Source organism: Eurytemora carolleeae, unplaced genomic scaffold (genome assembly GCF_000591075.1).
Source record: "Eurytemora carolleeae unplaced genomic scaffold, Eaff_2.0 scaffold208, whole genome shotgun sequence".
NCBI lineage: Eukaryota > Metazoa > Arthropoda > Copepoda > Calanoida > Temoridae > Eurytemora > Eurytemora carolleeae.
Window position 1 is genome coordinate 242086 of NW_019396170.1, and position 21505 is coordinate 263590.

Below are 21505 nucleotides of genomic sequence, written 5' to 3' on the forward strand. Positions count from 1 at the left end.
TGAAATGCTTTACAAGAATAAAACAGCAGGCAAAAATACAGGATGTTAAAAAATATATTTTACAAATTTACTGATGATTCGTAAACAGTTGATTTGACATAATTATCGATTTAAAACACAGAAATTGTATTAAAAGGAAGATTATCGTGGATTCAAATGTTGAAAGATCAATAAATAGATTTTAATTTGAAGATCGATTCAAATAATCTAGTTTCAAAGTAATTAAGAACTATTGTAATAAATCTATTAAATAACAATAATAGTTATAAAGCTTAAAGTTGAACCAAATCAGCTGGTGAAAAACAGCTGATTCCTTGAGTCCGCCATTTTAACTCCAAACATCAGCTGAATATCTCTTCTGTGTTTCCAACTTTTTTACATAAGCATCAGCATCAGAGTCAGACATTTTCCCGTACTCCTGTACAATTGATATAGTTAAACAATAGTTTTGTTACAATTATAGTATTTTGTGGTAAATAAGTCAGTGCCTAGGATTCGGATCCAGATTTATCCTATAGATCAGAAACATTTTAGATTTCTGGATTCGGATCCAGATATATCCGTTAGATCAGAAACATTTTGGCTTCCTGGATTCGGATCCAGATATATCCGTTAGATCAGAAACATTTTAGATTTCTGGATTCGGATCCAGGAATATCAACCAAAATTATCAACTGTTAAAAAAACTGTTTGCACTCAAAACGCAAATATCAACGTTTAAAAATGAGAGATTATTAAAGATATCCCACGGGGAATGATAGTTCTCTACCTGTGTGCTCAGTTAGCTGTATTGTACACTTACAACTGTTTACTAATATTGATATACTATAGGTCAGGCTAGATTCAACTTATAAATAACAAATATGCAGTACGCTCTCGGTATAGTTTATGGCCTATAAAATTAGTAAAGGGTAAGCGTACATCATCACTCTGTACATTATAACCTCATTGAGATATCCTTATATATCCTTAAGAATATAAATAAGCGAAAAAATAAAAAAGTTACGTTTGTTGAAAAAAATCCATTATTTTCTGGGCGAATCAAGGATCCGGATCCGTATCAAAATAAAATGGATCCTAAGCACTGAAATAAAATATGAAATATCTTACTTTGCAAATTTGCTGAATGATATTCCTGACATCCTTTGCCATCATTTTAGCATCTCCACATACGTACAGATGGGCTCCCTGTACAGTAACAATATAAATTGTGCATAAAAATGTAGCCTTATAAATTATTGTTTATAAAATGTTATTTTATAAAAAAAAAGTTGTTGAAATCGTCATTTTTGGAATAGTATGATAACTCACAATATGTTATTTCCGCAAATTTAGACCATCAAAGATCTAATCAAACCATGAAGTTAAGAGAAAGTACACACAATGTAAACTTTAGAATTAATTGTATCTAATAACATTATAATCTAATTTAGTCTTTTACTATATCGGTATCAGTTTTGTTTTAAATGACATTTCAATTAAGACCAATAAAAAACTTGATGATTTTTAAAAAATTTAGTAAATTAACTTCCGTCATTTGACAAAATTGTTAACATTTACACTTTACTATTGATGAATCTTTATTACGAATAACTACCACGTTAAGACTACCATTAAAGGTATAATGACCAAGAATATGACCAAGATTTTTCCTAAGACTACGAAAATGACTATGACCAAGACTGAAAAAGGACTATGACCAAGATTATGACCAAGACTGTGACCAATACATAAACTAGGAGTTCCGGCCGATTGAACGGGTTTAGGCATTGGCTTATTACAACGATGGCGGTCTTGGGAATCCACATTGGGGATCTTAAACGATAATTTTTATATTATAAACTATTATAATGACGAAGACTTTGTCCATGATTATTACCAAAAATATTAACAAGGGCGTGACAAAAACAAAGATGATGACAAATATTATGACGAAGATTTTGACCAAGAAAATGAAGAAGAATATGACCAAGAATATAAACAAGGAAAAGACCAAGAATATAACCAAAATATTTACAAGCATGAGTCCAAGAACATGACCAAGAATATGACCAAGAATATTTCCAAAAATATGACGAAGAACATGACCAAGAATATGACTCAGAATATGGTCAAGATTATTACCAAGAATATGACTAAGAATATGACCAAGAACAAGATTATGAATGAGAATATGACCAATGACCATGTCTAAGACTAAGACAAAGAAGAAGACCAAGACCATGAGGAAGATGATCAGCTCTACCTGATCCAGTAGTTCCCAGACTCTCTCCCCTGTCTCCTTGAGGAGATGAGTCACATATTTCTTCCCAGCCTGGAACAAAAATATTGTTATTTTAATATTTGAGGAATTTTTATTTATTTATTTCTTTATTGTGGAAAAAAAGGACGAATTTAACAAATTGGAATATAAATATATAAAAAGTGTATGAATGAATTCGGAATAGTTGACTATATAGCAAAATGAATAAAAGGATAAAGAAATGAATGAATGAATGAAAAATTAATAATAGGATAGATGAATAAAAGGAAGAATTATTATTATTATTATTACCAATCAACCTACAGTCAAAGAATCATGTCCTGACGGCAATGATACGTTGATCTCCAGGGTTCGAGCTCCAGCCACTTACCTATGTCCGCTTGGGTCTTATGGATCACATAGGGTTTGAATTTTTAAATAATAAATATGTGAAAGAGTGAATAACTGGTCTATATAAAGAAATGAATAAAAGGATAAAGAAATGAATGAATGAATGAAAAAAATAATAATAGGATAGATGAATAAAAGGACGAATAAATATATGAATGAGTGAATAACTGATTGTACCTGATCTCTACTAAAAGCCACATGAAGTTCTAGAGCTCCACTTTTCTCCCATTCTTCTAGTTCCTCCTAAACCCCCATCAAACCATATTCAACTTTTTATTTTTATTATTAATTCGGATCCTTCCCTAAGTTTAACTGTCGATTTTAAAAACTTAGAAAATTGCGTTAAGGCCTCATAGGGCTTGCAACTGGAAGTTTTGTAGAAGGGGATCCGGGGCAGTCACGCACGATAAATAGGGTGGGTAAGTTCCATTACACAGTTAAAAGCGCTTATATTTAACCTTTTTGGGCACTTGTCCCGTTGCCTCACCCCTTGAAGTGATGTCAAATATAAAAAATCTAATTAAAGATGCAAACAGAAATTAATGAATAAAACATCAGAAATAGTATAAGAATTTAAAACTAATGTCTAAAATAAAAAATATGATTTCCTCCCTGATAAATATAATCCAGGTCCTTATTTCTGCACCCGAAATAGAGCAAGGTTGGACCAACAGGTTTATTCTGCTCTTTCTGCCAAGCTCTCTCCTGGAGCAAACATTATTCATTTTTTCCAAATTAAAACTGATAATTTTTCTTTGATATTTCGTCCTGTAATTTAAAAATATATTTCCCTTGTCCCTCTTCTTCGGAAGTATTTTTTCTTTCCTTTTAATTGTCTAGACGCGACGGTGGTGGAAAATAATATTTTAGAAAGTTGAGATTGGTCAAGTTTCAGCTGAAAAGTTCAAAAATCAAAGTTCTAAAAATTCGTAAAATTGCATTCCGATTTGTATCGAAAAAATACAACTATATTGAAACTAATATTAGCAGTATCAGTTAATCATAGTTTATTAAATATCAATAAATAACTTTTAGATCCTCGACTTAAGTAAATATATAAAAAGTTACTGTGCTGGGAACCTTTGTGTTGAATATTCATAATTCCGATCGCTTGATTTCGATATCTACTATGGACACTTTTAATTTGTGTTATCCCTTCAGGGTACAATTACACTACAAGATATCGAACAAAGATTAAAATAATCTGCAGATTAACAAAAGCTTTGATCTCGATATCCACAAACAAGAGTTCCTAGCTCGGGTGTTTTACATCAAAAATTATGTAAAAAATATGTATGTATTATTATTATTATTATTATTATTAACATTCAACCTAGAGTCAATGTATTCTGTATACCACCCCGAACAAAATAATTACCTGAATAAATCCTCTGAACGGGGCTAAACCGGTTCCCGGTCCGATCATGATAACCGGCGTCTGTGGCCGATTCGGCAGCCGGAACTGTGACCGACGGACGAATACAGGAACTTTGGGATAGTTTTCACCAGCTGGGATCTTCTCTCTTCACACAAACAGAATATATTAATTTAAACAAAAAATAAGTTTCAGGAAATTATTAAATTGCTAAAAAATTAAAATGTTTAAGCTCAAGAACCTTTAAGAGTTAAATGGAAGATATTTGAAATTGTTTTGTCAAAAGGCAGTGTTTTAAAACTTTGGATATATGCACCCCTTGGTCGGTGTTTCCTTGCCTAAGAATACTGTTTACGTAAAATATAGTTTATTTAATGAGCTTCGTCAATCAATTTGCATTATATTTTTTTACCGATGTTTCGGTAAAGTAGCGAACAGTTGATATTTTGATGTGTATAGTAATTTCTCGGTTTCTTTCAAATAGGTCCAATGAACGAGGAACATTCCCTTTAAGTTTGATAAACTGCACGTGTAACACAACCTTCAAGTTTGGTTAACTGCACGTGTAAAACAACCTTTAAGTTTGGTTAACTGGACGTGTAACACAACCTTTAAGTTTGGTTAACTGCACGTGAAACACACCCTTTAAGTTTGGTTAACTGCACGTGTAACACACCCTTTAAGTTTGGTTAACTGCACGTGTAACACAACCTTTAAGTTTGGTTAACTGCATGCACGTGTAACACAACCTTTAAGTTTGGTTAACTGCACGTGTAACACAACCTTTAAGTTTGGTTAACTGCACGTGTAACACAACCTTTAAGTTTGGTTAACTGCATGCACGTGTAACACAACCTTTAAGTTTGGTTAACTGCACGTGTAACACAACCTTTAAGTTTGGTTAACTGCACGTGTAAAACAACCTTTAAGTTTGGTTAACTGCACGTGTAACCCACCCTTTAAGTTTGGTTAACTGCACGTGTAACACAACCTTTAAGTTTGGTTAACTGCATGCACGTGTAACACAACCTTTAAGTTTGGTTAACTGCACGTGTTACACAACCTTTAAGTTTGGTTAAATGCACGTGTAACACAACCTTTAAGTTTGGTTAACTGCACGTGTAACACAACCTTTAAGTTTGGTTAACTGCACGTGTAAAACAACCTTTAAGTTTGGTTAATTGTACCTGAGCCAAGTAGTTGCTACTCCTAGATTAGTTCGACCAGTAGGAGTCTCATATTCTACAACTACTCCACAGATATGAATGGAGTTCGGGTACACCTACAGTACACAGGAGTACATACATACATGAACAGGTGTAACAGTCAATTGTGCACATGTACAATGTACATACATACATGTACAGTTAAAGTTCAGACATCTTCAACCACACATTGAATTGGCGATTATACTAGTTTTATTTAAATATATCCTGAACTTCAAGTACATTTAAAAACCTACAGAAGACACTAAAAAGGGTGTACATTGTACATAAGGAACAAAAGGAAATATAATCTGCAAGAGACCCCAAAGTGGACCCCCCCCCCATGTGTGAAGTAAAAGGCCTAATAAAGTACCTTTGGACTGCTGGCTATCGAATAGAATCTGGGTTGTAACCTGAATATAAATTAACTTTAAACAAGATGATTTTTTATAAGAAAACAAAAGCTTTCTTGCAAAAGATGAATACCAAAATAAATTAAAATTTTTTAAAAAAATCTGTAGGAAGGTAGATACTCTAGTCTACTCTAGTATACCTGGGTAGTAGTTCTAGTAGATGATCTACTGGAGGTCTGCAGGAAGGTAGATACTCTAGTCTACTCTAGTATACCTGGGTAGTAGTTCTAGTAGATGATCTACTGGAGGTCTGCAGGAAGGTAGGTCCTCTAGTATATGAAGAAGATGTCTAACGTCATCTATAACCCAATTCTGATACATGGCCTTCCCTATAACAAATAGGGTAAGTAATTTTGTTTTACGGAAGGTAAGTGCCTCCCCCCCCCTTCCCCGACCCTATCGTTCGTACCTTCTGGGGTTGTTCCAGCCATAAGCTCCAATTTATTCTTCTCCTCATTATCTGTAGTATACCTTGAAATAGTTTTATCATCAGTTTCATTTTGAGTTCTTTACAAGAATCTACAGCTGAATTATCTTTATCAACATCAGTGACATACTCAGCATCATTATAAGTATAAACATTATCAATTAAATTATCAGTATCATGAGTCATGACCAGTATCATCATCAGTCTCATTATCACCATTATCACCATTATCACCATCAGTGTCATCATCAGAATCAAAACAAGTAAAATTTAAGTATAAACATCATAGGCATTATCATCAACATAAACTTCAGCATCATCGTTAGTATCGACAATATCACTATCAACGTCAGATTTATGACTAATAATTAGTATTCACACCATCAACATTAGCAATATTATTAATATTAACATCAGTATTATTATCAGTGCCATTATCAGTTTGATTATGAGTGTTCATATCATTATTATTATAATCGGCATGATTATCAGAAATAAATCATGCCAAATCAGAATTATTATAATTATTTCAAATTATTTTCATTAATATCAGTATCATCATTGTTATATTATCAACGTTATTATTAATCTCTTCATTATCCACATAAACAGTCATCTATCCACGGAAAGATTTATCGGCTAGGTTCTAAAACGCCTAAAACTGAAGCCAATGTACTCTTTAACATTTTACCTGGCAAGCTCTTTGAGTATATGAGTTCTAGGAAGAGCGGTCACATCAACATAGTGAAGAAGTGCAGTTCTAAACAAAACAGAATAAAGGCTTTTTATTGGATATACAGCAGTACCCTATATTTATAAACTTTTATCTAGCCAAGTATCGAAGATTGAGATATCTTCAATATAATCTGAAAATGGATAGCACCATCTAGCAGCTTTTCTATAAAATGGGCTTACAGCTTTTTACAGATTAGAAAATGACCGTTTAAGACAGGAAAATGACCAAATTTAGATAGTTTAAGGATTTATGTGAATTGTTATAGACATCCTTTAATAAGACTCTTTAATGGTTTCTGACTACAGGACCAGGTAGTATTGATAAATCTGATCATACAAGGTTTTGATAATACCATGAAGTGTTCTGCAGGTTATACTGACAGCAAGCATACGTGTTACATTTGCCAATTAATTGAAAGATGAGAATCCAAATACGAAATAATTTAGTTAATTAATGGTTTACATATAGGTTGTAGGACAAGGAAACCAAATAGGAAATAATAAAGTTAATAAATGGTTCACCTATAGGTTGTAGGACAAGGAAACGGTGTTTTCTTAGATGAATCTTCATCCATATTATCCATTCTAAAAATATAAATTTATTATTTTTATTATTACTGATAGATTTTCACACCAAGATCATGAAGACAGACTCGTGACGGCCTGCATACATTATCAGGTTAAGTGAGTTGACCTACCTGAAGACTGTGTCCCCGTTGATGTTGAGGATGTTGATAAGGTTGTCGACGATGTTGGTGTTGTTGGTTGGGTAGACAGCAACGTGATCCCCAGCATCATACCGTATCCTAGATCCTTCAATATCAACCTAGTCGGATACACACATTTTCTTCAACAAGATTAATTAAAAGTTATTTACAATTAATTTTTTTTTCTTTTTTTAAAACTCATTTAAGAAAAGATCCACATAAAATATTGATCTAAAAGTTATCATAAAATAAAACATTCCTCGTTTTGAATTTGTATAATGGAGCTTCTTCAAATTTAAAGTTAAATAATGGAGTTTCTTTAAATTTAAAGTTAAATAATGGAGCTTCTTCAAATTTAAAGTTAAATAATGGAGCTTCTTCAAATTTAAAGTTGAATAATGGAGCTTCTTCAAATGTAAAGTTGAATAAATGTAATTAAAATATATATATATATATATGTTTGTTAATTCTAACCAAATTTAATTTTAATCATAGCAAGGTTACTTATGGCAAGTGTAACCATTATGGCAAGTGTAACTTATGGTAAGTGTAATTTATGGCAAGTGTTGCTTATGGCAAATGTATTATGGCAAATATAATTTTGGCAAAAGTATTTATGGCAAAAGTATTATGGCAAATGTATTATGGCAAATATAATTATGATAAAAGTATTTATGGCAAAAGTATTATGGCAAATGAAACTGAGCCATCCCTTTAAGCAAGCGCCAAAATGTCCCAGTGAGATAAACTCAAACAATTACTTATTTAAACAAAACATTTAAATTAAGTTTATTAATTTTACCTTTCACTCAATATTACATAAATTCAAAATCAGTCTGAATATTAAATACCTTTTTATATGTAAGACAAATTAGAATTAACAATACTTTTTCATTGAAACCTTGATTCTATATTCAAAAGGTACAATTCCTTCTGTCTGGGTTGACACCGCAATATTATTTTACAAAAACATCAAAAAGCGGGAATCTTATCTATTGAGCAATTCCCTGGGACTCCTTTAAAGAAATTGTCGAAACTGTAAGTTCAACTCGAAAGATTGTCTGAAGCAGTACTTATAGAGTGGTTTGAAGAACATACATCAGTCCTATCTAACACCTTGTAGGACGCACATTTATTTATTATAATTAAGTTTTTAATCATTTTAATCAAAGATATACATAGTATCTTATGTTGTGTTTATTTATTATATTGTAAAGCTACAGGGTTACCCACAAAGAATGAGACTGTAAAGACGACCCTAAACTCTAAAAATGTGACGATCCCAAGGTTAAATTAAGTATTCGGCCTTAAATATAGTAATCTAATGGCTTATATAATGATTTGGCAAAGAAAGAAACAATCTTAAAGTTGAAGGAAATCGTGAATACAGGGAAACAATATAAATTCAGTACAACCGTCTCTGAAGTCTTATTCTTTGTGGGTAACCCTGTATGATTGGAATCCCCATGAGGAAAAGGTTGAGGTTGAGAAAAAGTTGATTACTAAAAACTGAAGTTTGCAGAATATGGAGTAAATATTACCTTGTGAATATTACGGTTTATCTTAATCTCCGCCATTAGAGGATTCTTTACATCAAAGGGAGGACGTTGTGTGATATAAGACTTCAGCCTCGCTACTTCTCCTGAAAAAAAAAACAATCAACTCAGACTTTTAGGAACGTGAAACAACACAACACAATATTCTCGGACTTAACATAAAAATTCAAATCCAGTGTAAATCTGAGAGGGAACCTAACGTAGAACCCCCAGACTGCTTTCAGGGCGCTATTCACCACCGTGCAGATAGCGGCCTGGATTAAACATCTAAAAGGAATCAACTTAACCCAAGAAGGGGATTAAGAGCTTTATGAATGGATTAGGAATACAAAAGTTCCGAACTCAAGACAGGATTATGAATTTATGAATGCAAATCAATAATTTTAGACAATTTTAGTCAAATTTTATAAAAAAAAATTTAAATAAACTTTTTCTGGCATGTTCTTTCAGCCCCCCTCTTTCAAAAACTACCTCGACAACCCCTGTAGAAGAATGAATAACGAAAAAAATAAAAACTTTTCACCAAATAATTAATTTTCCATTACAAAATCGCCAATCTAAAATTCAGAGATAAAAAACTCTCTTAAAAAATTTATTATGATTTTTCAAGAAAAATATTTTTTCTGTTTTTTCCATTATAAACTGGTGCTCCTGCACCACAGTACACATAGATGAAATAAAAAATTACCTGTATAAAGTTTATCTGCCACAAAGCTACCTTCCTCTAGAACCTAGGAATAACATTTTTTTAAAAGATAATTTTTTAAAAAGAAATATTTTTCAGACCTTGTGTGTATATTGCCGGGTGTTGAAATCATCACTTGAAGCTTCAATGTTTAACTCCGCACAAACTACAGGAAGACGACATTCATTTGTGTGTGAAATAATCGAATAATGAAAATCAAGCGATGAAGATAATCAAATGAAGGAAACTATCTTAATATTTTCAAAAAAAAATAATCAACGACGACATCATAATTCTCCCAATAAGGTATAAAATAAAAGAATATTATTTACCGAAATTGGGCTCAACTTTCACTTGTCAAGATTTTATAAACAACATTTATCAAATAAACAAACTCTGAGAAGGTGTGCACCGTACTCTGTACTGTAAGTGCTTTTGATTTTGAAGCAACCCCCTTTATTTACCGCCTAGTATCCATGCTTTTCTGGCATACACAGTACACACTGAATCCTGAAAAAAATCAGGACAGAACGGAACAACTATATCCCATTTAAACCAGGGTCAAGTGGAGGAGCTCAGCCCTGTTTCCATTGTATTTCAACCAACCAAATATACACGAAGCACAAACATTTTTTTGTATCCCTCCCCTAGGAGTCCGGGGGGGGGGGGGGGGGCGGCGGCAAAATTTGAGCTGTAAATTCAAAATATTTGGCCTCTTGAATTCTTTAAAGGTACACATACAGTCCAATTACCTTACAACTGCTACTTTATCTCTCCTTCAAACAAAACTAGCAGAAAAAATAGCAAACTTTTTTATGTTCTTCACTCTTTAGTTTGTATATAAAAATAAAGAATGAAGATCAATGAAGAAATTATTTTATATAATCATTATTTACGTTAAAAACACAATAATATTTTCCTGAGATCCAGAATGCTTCTTTCCAAGTAATAAAATCGTCCTCTGAGGATCAAAGTAATTTTTTTTCATAACAAGGAAGGGATTTTTTAAATTTAGTTTCGAGTTATATTGAATAATAATTATCTGCCATTTTGACTAAATTATAAACGAAGTTTTGGTGGTAATTTTAAAGAAATGGAAGTATTATAGCCGGCAATTGACATAAATGGAAGTATTGGCAAATTAATAAATTGAAGCATTGTTGGGCGTTGGCGCCAATGTGAATAAATGGAAGCATTGTTTGATTTAGAAATGGAAGATCAAGTATTTGCGGTAATTTAGAAAAGTATAAGTATTGTGTGCCATTTTGATAAATGAAGTTATTAACTTATTGGAGGCCATATTGAAAAAAGTACTGTAGAACATTTAAAAAAAAGGATTGTCGGCCATTTTGATAACTGGACGTATTAGAAACCATTATAAAAAAGTATTATAAACCATTTTGATAAAGCTTTGATTCCTAGATTTGCATCGTCGTCTCCACTACCAAGCTCGTGTACTCTTTTACCGCCAAGTTCTAGAAGTTTCTTATCCACAAACTTTCCCATCGCATTAAAGTGCTCATAGGTCTTGTTCCCTGAAAAAAATCAGTATTAAGACGACATCTAAAAAAGTTAACACAATATTTCCGCGTAATATTTCTTTCTTTATGTTGTTAAACACAGATCCATGTTTTGTTTACCTAGACCAAACACTGCGTATTTAAGTCCTTCGACATTAATCGAATCATTTTGTAATTTCTCATTAAACTCCATAGCGTTGTCTGTTGGATCTCCTTCCCCATAGGTAGCCATCATAAATACAGCCAAACATTCACCATTCAACTCCTCTCCTAGATCCTAGATAGATAGATAGATAGATCAATTTAAAGATAAATAGAGCGATATAAAAATTAATAGATAAATAGGTAGACAGATAGAAAAGTAGATAAATGAACACATAGATCTCTGACTGGTTACTAGATGAATAAATTTGGTTGAGGTTTTCTTATGTAAAATTATTTCCCAGGTCTATAATTGAAAGGTAGAAGAAAAATGATAAACCTTTAGTTTCTCAAGTTCCTCCATATCTTCCTCCTCAGGATCCGCAACCAGTCCCTTCATTCCATACTTGGCACCCTCCTTAGCTAGTCGACCTGGCACATGGGAAATATTTTAATTAAAAAGCAATTAATCAAAAAATTGCTTTAAATTATTCAGAAGATTTTTAAAAAATTAACTGACTAGTAACTTCAACTCTAGTTACTTTAAGTAAATCTAAAAGAATTTCTAGAGGAAGCGGTAAAAACGAGACTTATCTACAAAGATCCAAAAAATAATCCCCCCCCATTTGTAAATTTTTTGTATTCTAATTCCAATGCATGTTAATTTGCAACAAACAAAATACACAAAGTAAACTGCTTTGATAATTATGAATAACTACAAAATGAACTTATATACACAAAATTATGAAAATCAAAGTACTACCTTTTTCTTGAACCGAGGTCAAAGATTTATTTAATATTTTTAACAGAGAAATATCGATATTGTTACAAAGTACCAGTTGAAATTTTGTCAATACCACTAAAACCAAAAAGCTTTGAAGTTTCTGAGGTCAGTCTGGAGGCTGAAACTTTAGAGGCTAACAACTCACAAACCAGAGGTCACAGAGAACTTTAGTTTTTTATTTTCTTGTTCTTTTACATAGCTTAATCAGAGGTTTTAATTAAATCCGAATCTGAGATGGTGACTTTCATGGGGTGGCTGAGTTGAACAAGAATGACCATTGCGAAACATGGAAATTATATAAATGAAATATAAATGTTCTTTGAGATTAAATACATATTTCAATATTATAGAAATCCCGTCGTGATCTGGATCACCCTGTATAACAGGCCAGTAACTAGACGTTTTTTTGTGTGCGGGGCACAGAGGGTAAAGGAGAGACAAAGCACTATTACACAGTAATATTGGTCTTACAGGGGTGGGGATAGGGGGGGGGGTACGTGTTCTGTTGACCCCCCCCCTCACCCTAAGTTACGGCCCAACATACAATACATACCTTTGCAATGAAACCCTTCTCTGTAAAGCTCTCCTGTCTGACGGTCATAGGCTTAATCTCATATTCAGGAATACGGTCGTCTTCCTTCTCCTAGAATACAAAACAATAATAAATAGTACGTTTTGTTCTAATATAATGTTTATAATTTTTAAATTTGATGCAGTAATCAAAGGGTGAGTTTATAATTATCTTTAAGGGACTGATGACTTAATTTCAAGTGACTTTCCTTTTACAAAATGACATGTCCACTGTCCTACTTACAACAGTACCTTATAAGTTTTGTCTGATCATTAATGCATTATAGATCCAGAAATTTCTCGTTAAAAAATGATTATTTTCAAATGTGTGTTCTCTTTAAAGTGAATTGCGAATTTCCAAGCTTCAGAAACAAAGTAGGAAATTCTCATAATTGAACATTTATTAAGGCTAGAAGGTCACTTGAAATTACAAAGACAGCTCTTTAAAAAGAAAGATAAAGATTATTTCTTTTAATGCACTCAAGAAAAAAAAATGTGATACAAATGAAAGAAGATTATACAGGACGAAATATGCAATCATGAAGATGGAATAATAATAATGTTAGACAAAGTTTACCCTGAAGAGCAGATAATAAATAGCTGCTGCTCCTACTCCAGCTAGAAGTATATAATCCAAGGTACTGAAGTAGCTTTCAGACTCCTGCACCCAGGGTTCTTATACAACCAAACCAAACTAAACCAAACCAAACCAAACCAAACTAAACCAAAATTATCGAACACAAACTGAGCTAAACCAACCCAAACTAAACAAAACTAACCAAATAAAAACTAAACTAAGCTTAACTAAACTAAACTAAACTAAACTAAACTAAACTAAACTAAACTAAACTAAACTAAACTAAACTAAACTAAACTAAACTAAACTAAACTAAACTAAACTGATTCACTTTTATTTCTATATGCATCAAAAGGCGAGCATCTTAAATGCTTAACTTAACTGAACTAGGTTGCATAAGATTTTTAAATGAATACCTTTCTTATCGACATCTTCCGGACAATTGTTAATAGATTGACAAATATTGGTTAACTAATTCAAAGCTGATCAACATTCAAGTTTTGTTCCACAGGGAGAACATGATCTTCATTTTTACTTCTTCCTAATTTACACATTTTTTTCTATTTTTATATTTCCCAATTTTTTCCAAGCCTCAGTTTTAAATCCGAGAAAAAAGTACAAAAAAAAATTTAATTTCGGAAGAGTAAAGGAAAAATTAATTTTTAGTGTAACCAGATGTTTGCATGAAATCCTGAGTGTACCAGGACGGATACAGCCCGTCATATTGGACTTCAGATTGTCACGAATAATTAGTAAAATTCTCTTGAATATTCACGGTTCCGCATTTTAGTAAACATCGACAAAATAATCTAGAGTCATTTACTTTTATTTTAAAGATAAAGATGTAATACGGAAAGATGAATAAAAACAATAAAAATCAAATCAAAAGTTTTCCTTGTATCCCTTAATATTTTGCGGAACACTGTACCCTGTAACATTTGGCAATTCTATATTGTGACTTATTTAAAGCATTACAAAATATATAACAAATTATTAACTTTTTTAACTCGCATAAGAAAGGTGTCTTTTTGTAACATTTTTCTTGTTGTTTAAAAGGAGTGACCTGCAATGTATGGTAGTTGAACTAAGAATATAGAATTCTGGAGAAATTTTTAGGATTCATTTGAGACATATAAATCGTTTTAATGATTTATAATTAGTGAGTTTGAGCGCATAGTCGACATTTAAAATCATCCATTTGGGTGGTTACGCTTTGAGAATCCCTTTTTTTAAATTGTTAAATAACGACGTAAAATTTTTTTTAAAAATTCTACAATAAACTAATTAGATGTTTAGGAACATATTTCTCAATAGAAATTTGTCAATAACTCAATGTTAGAATCAATTATTTCTTTTTCAAAATTACATTGAATTTCTTATTCTTTACGAATTCGTTTACTGATTTCTTAAAAATTCTTCAAATATCGTCTTTTCAATAAAAAATTCAAGGAAATCTACAGAAAATGTTAAAGATCAATTTGAAATCACAGAAACCAATAACTGAATACGATACTTATATTTTCTCAACCTCTTCCTAAACAACTAATTAAGTTAACGTAGAATTTTTGTTACATTTTTCGTCGTCGTTATTAAATAATTTAAAAAAAAATCTGATTCTCAAAATCATCGCTTTAAAACGGACAATTTATGAGGGTTTTAAAGATTGAATTTGAGTTCTTGCTGAACAAGTATGCATCGTAAAAACGTATGATATGTCTATGAATCCTAAAAAGTCTCTTCACAACACTTCATTCTCAGCTCAACTAACATACACTGCCGTTCACTCCCTTTAAAAAACGCATAATTCCCTGTTTTTGAGGTTAAAAACATAATTTAGCTTATCGCAGTTCTCAATTATGTTTCTGAAAACTAGAATCTTAAAAGTCATCGTGTTTTGCTGAATGCAGTTGGAAAGACCCATAAACTACGGTTTTAGTCTTCGTAAATATTATTGCGAGTAAATATTCATAATAATTATGACTAAGCCTAAAACACTCGAATATATATATATATTTGTTTGGCTTGTTTGTCTATTTCTTTGTTTGTATCCAATAATACAAAAGAAAGGCTGAACCAATTTAACCCGAAAAACACTCGAATATATATAATTGTTTGGCTTGTTTGTCCATTTCTTTGTTTGTATCCAATAATATTAAAGAAAGGCTGAACCAATTTGACCCGAAAAACACTCGAATATATATATTTGTTTGGCTTGTTTGTCTATTTCTTTGTTTGTATCCAATAATACTAAAGACCCGAAAAAAGCGAAACAAATGATATGCGAGACTTAAGCTGCAGAAAACATGAGTTAAAGTGATTTTGCGATTTTTCCAAAATGTTTGTACAATTGACCAACAAATGAGAAAACTACTTCGTTTATTAAATAAATTTCAACATAAAGACCGTCCATTTTTTAAAAGAATGTGAAGAACATATATTATCTCTGTAAACGGATGTAATTCTATGCGTGTTATGTCTTTATTTTCGATAAATACATGTTTATTAGGACAACATGAATTCGAACTGTTCTGAAAAAAAGTAATTTTATACGCTTCATGACAGATTTTAAAGAACTTGTTTATCTGTCTTCTTGTCTAAGACCGTTCAACATGAAAAACTGCTCGTCAGTCTAACTGCAAAAAAAGCTTAATTCTGAAAGAAGTTATGGATATTTTAGTGATAAGTTTCGATCATTCTTAACCTCATAGACAGTTTTGAGGATAAAGATGGACTTAATAATACAAATAAGATTAATCCTATTTTATCACTCATGAGCCTCAGAATGATCCATAAATAAAAAAAAGATAAGTATGCATGTTCTCAAATACATGAACATGAACTTAATTTTGAAACGATTAAGTTATTAATCCGTAAAAAATCAGCCAACTCATTGGGGGAGAGCAAATATTTTGAGACATCTGATTGGTCGATGTTTTAGAATTAACTTAATCCGTCCGAACACAGAAGATACGGATCAGTGCTTTCTAAAGGGATAACCCATCATATTCTAACAGCTGTTATGATTGTCTAAGAACCCATTCCTGTTCTACTGTCTGCTGCTCCTCCTCTGCTCTGACCAGCAGGCTACACAGGATTACAAAAAGGTACAAAAATATCATTGTATCTGAAAAAAAAAAATTATTCGAAAACACAAGGAAATATTCTGAATTGTAGAATGAGATTAATACAATTCCGACATTGAACTTTCCATAATAACAAATATGTACTTAAGAAATAGGTTGACATCTTAGCTTTAGATAAAATATTATAAAATGCGTTGAATATTGTATGCATAAAGAGAGCTTCCATCACAAATTAAATCAATCAAGTTTGGTAAAAAGATAGTACAAGAATACTTTGTATTCTTCAAACTGAAAATATTGAATTTTGCTAAAGAAAATGTTATCAATAATTCATTTTATTTCCTCTGGAAGAGTATTTTTTGTTCCAATAAAATAACGATGTGTTCTTACTCACAAACAGTTGTTAAACCAATCAGAGGTCAACAGCAATATTTCCAGCAATTCTCACAGAATTTTCGATGGATCTTATCTATCAATTTCGATATATTACAGAACAAAACGTTATGATATTTCTACAGTATCTTATCTTAAATCCAAATTACAAAACCTGACGAAACTATAGTATTTTGCAATGAGTACGAATTAAATAAAAGAATAAATCTTATCTCTCCCAACATATTCCTTAACATATCTTAAAGATTAGGAAAACTGCTAGTGCCCCCCCCCCCTCCTCCTCCTTTTCTAATTTTCAACCTAAATTATTCTATTTCTTATTTTCTTAATGGGAGAATTGGCTAAATTAAAATAGAAAAGCAGCGCAGCGTAGGAGGTTGCAGATTAAGACTAATTTAACAAGAACGGATTTTCAGACAATCTCATCATTTTGTTGGGATAAAATAAAGGTGATAATTCTGTAGACTCAGACAGTCTAGTCTCTCTTAATATCCAGTCTAGTCTCCTAAATCCATTACGATCTTGTGTCTGTATCTTGTGTCTAGTGTCTTTTGTCAAATATCAATTTTTTCTCCCACAGGAAAATCCAGTAAAGTTGAAGAAACTGTCTGATATAAATCCAGTAACGTTAAAGAAACTGTCTGATATAAATCCAGTAAAGTTGAAGAAACTGTCTGATATAAATCCAGTAAAGTTTAAAGAAACTGTCTGATATAAATTCAGTAAAGTTTAAAGAAACTGTCTGATATAAATCCAGTAAAGTATAAAGAAACTGTCTGATATAAATCCAGTAAAGTATAAAGAAACTGTCTGATATAAATCCAGTAAAGTATAAAGAAACTGTCTGATATAAATCCAGTAAAGTATAAAGAAACTGTCTGATATAAATCCAGTAAAGCTAAAAGAAACTGTCTGATACAAATCCAGTAAAGCTTAAAGAAACTGTCTACTAGAAACCCAGTAAAGTTGAAAGAAACTGTCTGATACAAATCCAGTAAAGTTAAAAAAACTCTAATAGAAATCCAAAAAATGTAAAAGAAACTGTCTACTAGAAATCCAGTAAAGTTAAAAGAACCTGTCTATCAGAAATCCAGAAAAGTTAAAAGACACTGTCTGATACAAATCCAGTAATTTTAAAAGAAACTGTCTACCAGAAATTCAGTAAAGTTAAAAGAAACTATCAACCAGAAATACAGTAAAGTTAAAAGAAACTATCAACCAGAAATACAGTAAAGTTAAAAGAAACTATCAACCAGAAATACAGTAAAGTTAAAAGAAACTATCAACCAGAAATACAGTAAAGTTAAAAGAAACTATCAACCAGAAATACAGTAAAGTTAAAAGAAACTATCAACCAGAAATACAGTAAAGTTAAAAGAAACTATCAACCAGAAATACAGTAAAGTTAAAAGAAACTATCAAATAAAATCAGCTGCTGATTTCAAGATAACTGAATTTTGATTATGAAGAAATCAAGAAATGAAGGAATTACAGTTAAAAATTACAAATTGTTAATGGGGTTTCTGATTAAAAGAAATAACGAAGAAGACAATAATTCCATTGTTTATTGGTCATTACAGTGTTTTCTGTTTAAAATTTTTATCCTAAGATAGTTCAAATATAAGATGAATTAAATCATCGAACCACAAATATGAAAAAGGAATAAACTTAAAGGATAATGATGCGAGCAGGAGAAAATATCACGTTTTCACTTTCAAATATAAATTCTTCCAGACAAAAAAAAATCTCAAGAACTGAAGAGGCTCAACTCAGACCAAATATATTTTACAAGAAGTATTGAACTATAAAATATTCTATATGGGGTTTGCATCATCATCCAACACAACATCTTAAATACAAGAGATTTAGAACCATAAAAAAACATCACTTGCACGTTCTATGCAAACTGTATGTCTATTAATTAGAACCTTATTCAACTTAGTTATCACATTTAAAATGACACAGGAATGAGACTGGGGGCTGGGCAGGGGGAGAGGGGTAGAATAAATTGAGAGAAAGGTAGAAGGGAGGCAGGGTGTTAAAGGGTTAAATAAAATGTTGAAGGGTTTGTTTACAATTAATAAATAATGATTTTTCAACATTATTTCACAGTATCATACAAAATCAGTTAAAACTAAAATAAACGAGTGTTGTAACCAGAATTAACTTTCAGTATGGACACAAAATAGAAAATATGAAAACATACACACTTATAAACTTGTATAACATGTAACTTAAAATATTACATCACATAACCTAAAAGCAACGTAAACGCGTACTGTATACTAAGTTGCCTGAACTATGGCTTGTCTTGCCTAGTGCCTAGTGCATATACTGCCTAACTGCATAGAAGGGCTTTAGTGAAACTGAGTGTAATGTGTATAAACAGTGATCAGTGTTCTTGTAGTAGTGTACTCTATAACCTTAGTATTAAGCAGGAGGGTCGTATACAGAGTACAAAGATGTAAGCCTTGAGAATGCATTGCAGATTGCAGATTGCATGTGGAAAGGATGGAAAGAGATGCTCTAAATTTCAATTTAAATACGCAAAGCCCAAAGGCAACTTTAGACATTATGAACGATATATCTAGTACGTAGTACGTTAGCATTGTAGTTTTTAGGATTAATGGTGTCCAAAATCTAATATGATATCATGTGTGCCGAGAATTGAGTACTTTTCTTCTCCTTTTATATTCTAAACATTAACACAATATCAATCTTCTCTATACTTTCTTTCTCTGTCCCAATCCTTTATTTCTTTCCTTCCTTGCTCTAACCTATACTTCATCTTTCCTTCCTTTTTTTTTTAAAACAAAACCTTTTCTTTCTATCCTTACTTTTCTTTCTCTTACCTTTTCCTTCTGTCCTTCCTTTTATTTCTCTTACCTTCTCCTTCTATCCTTCCTTTTCTTTCTCTTCTTTCGCTTACCTTCTCCTTCTATTCTTCCTTTTCTTTTTCTTACCTTCTCCTTCTATCCTTCCTTTCCTTTCTCTAACCTTCTCCTTCTATCCTTCCTTTTCTTTCTCTTACCTTTTCCTTCTATCCTTCCTATTCTTTCTCTTACCTTTTCCTTCTAATTCCTTTTCTTTCTCTAACCTTCTCCTTCTATCCTTCCTTTTCTTTCTCTAACCTTCTTCTTCAATCCTTTCCTTCAATTCTCTATCCTTTCTCTTTCCTTCCTTTTCTTTCTATCCTTTCTTTTCTTTCTCTAGCCTTCTCCTTCTTTCTTTCATTTTCTTCTCTAGCCTTCTTCTTCTATTCTTCCTTTTCTTCTCTAACCTTCTCCTCCTATCCTTCCTTTTCTTTCTCTTACCTTTTCCTTCTAATTACTTTTCTTTCCCTAACCTTCTCCTTCTATCCTTCCTTTTCTTTCTCTAACCTTCTTCTTCAATCCTTTCCTTCAATTCTCTATCCTTTCTCTTTCCTTCCTTATCTTTCTATCCTTTCTTTTCTTTCTCTAGCCTTCTCCTTCTTTCTTTCATTTTCTTCTCTAGCCTTCTTCTTCTATTCTTCCTTTTCTTCTCTAACCTTCTCCTCCTATCCTTCCTTTTCTTTCTCTTACCTTTTCCTTCTAATTACTTTTCTTTCCCTAACCTTCTCCTTCTATCCTTCCTTTTCTTTCTCTAACCTTCTTCTTCAATCCTTTCCTTCAATTCTCTATCCTTTCTCTTTCCTTCCTTATCTTTCTATCCTTTCTTTTCTTTCTCTAGCCTTCTCCTCCTATCTTTCATTTTCTTCTCTAGCCTTCTTCTTCTATTCTTCCTTTTCTTCACTAACCTTTTCCTCCTATCCTTCCTTTTCTTTCTCTTACCTTTTCCTTCTATCCTTCCTATTCTTTCTCTTACCTTTTCCTTCTAATTCCTTTTCTTTCTCTAACCTTCTCCTTCTATCCTTCCTTTTCTTTCTCTAACCTTCTTCTTCAATCCTTTCCTTCAATTCTCTATCCTTTCTCTTTCCTTCCTTTTCTTTCTATCCTTTCTTTTCTTTCTCTAGCCTTCTCCTTCTTTCTTTCATTTTCTTCTCTAGCCTTCTTCTTCTATTCTTCCTTTTCTTCACTAACCTTTTCCTTTTATCTTTCCTTTTCTTTCTTCTCTAACCTTCTTCCTCAATACATTCCTTCATTTCTCTGTCCTTCTCAACACTTTCTTTCTCAAACTTTTTTTTCCAATGAACTTAAAAATTGACAATATAATTTCCAATCTACATTTACAACGCAGCATCTCTTTACTTCTTATATTCTTCCGACCAAAGTTCTAACCTTCTTCTTCTTTTTCCTTTCTCTTATTTCCCGTTAGTTCTACAGAAATACATTGTTTTCTTTCTCTAACCTTCTCCATCAATTCTTCTTTTCTGATTATTCCACCTTACAAACTTTTCTTCGTACTATCAAAACCTCATCCTACATTCTTTTTTTCCTTTCTCCTCTTAAAGGGACTGTAAGCATAATTTCAAGTGACCCTTCCATGCAAAGATGTCAATGCCCGATTCACAATGGCACCTTTTAAATCTTAATCTAATCAATATTGTGGAAGTCGAAGATATTGTCGTTTATATAGTTTTAAAAGAATCGTTTTTCTGAAGTAGAAATGCGCAAGTCGCTTTTTTTTTAGAAAGAAACCACAATTAAAAATAATCAGTCAAAAATTAGTTATATTAAGGATTTACCTTAATTATCTTATT

At 31.8% G+C, this 21505-nt stretch overlaps 1 protein-coding gene across 1 annotated transcript; it reads right to left on the bottom strand.

Annotated features, from left to right (window-relative positions):
- Nucleotides 1–38: 38 nt before the first annotated feature.
- Nucleotides 39–21162, bottom strand: LOC111697079 (NADPH--cytochrome P450 reductase-like). The gene is given in 25 exon segments (XM_023466958.1): nucleotides 39–418; nucleotides 1111–1188; nucleotides 2246–2314; nucleotides 2831–2896; nucleotides 3266–3358; nucleotides 4032–4176; nucleotides 5216–5310; nucleotides 5607–5646; nucleotides 5861–5975; nucleotides 6056–6117; nucleotides 6765–6833; nucleotides 7331–7393; nucleotides 7507–7655; nucleotides 9057–9157; nucleotides 9760–9802; nucleotides 9858–9922; nucleotides 10676–10717; nucleotides 11175–11291; nucleotides 11397–11553; nucleotides 11758–11856; nucleotides 12755–12844; nucleotides 13349–13432; nucleotides 16390–16472; nucleotides 20923–20997; nucleotides 21084–21162. Coding segments are annotated over 25 exon segments (2169 nt in total). The 3' UTR covers nucleotides 39–328.
- Nucleotides 21163–21505: the final 343 nt, after the last annotated feature.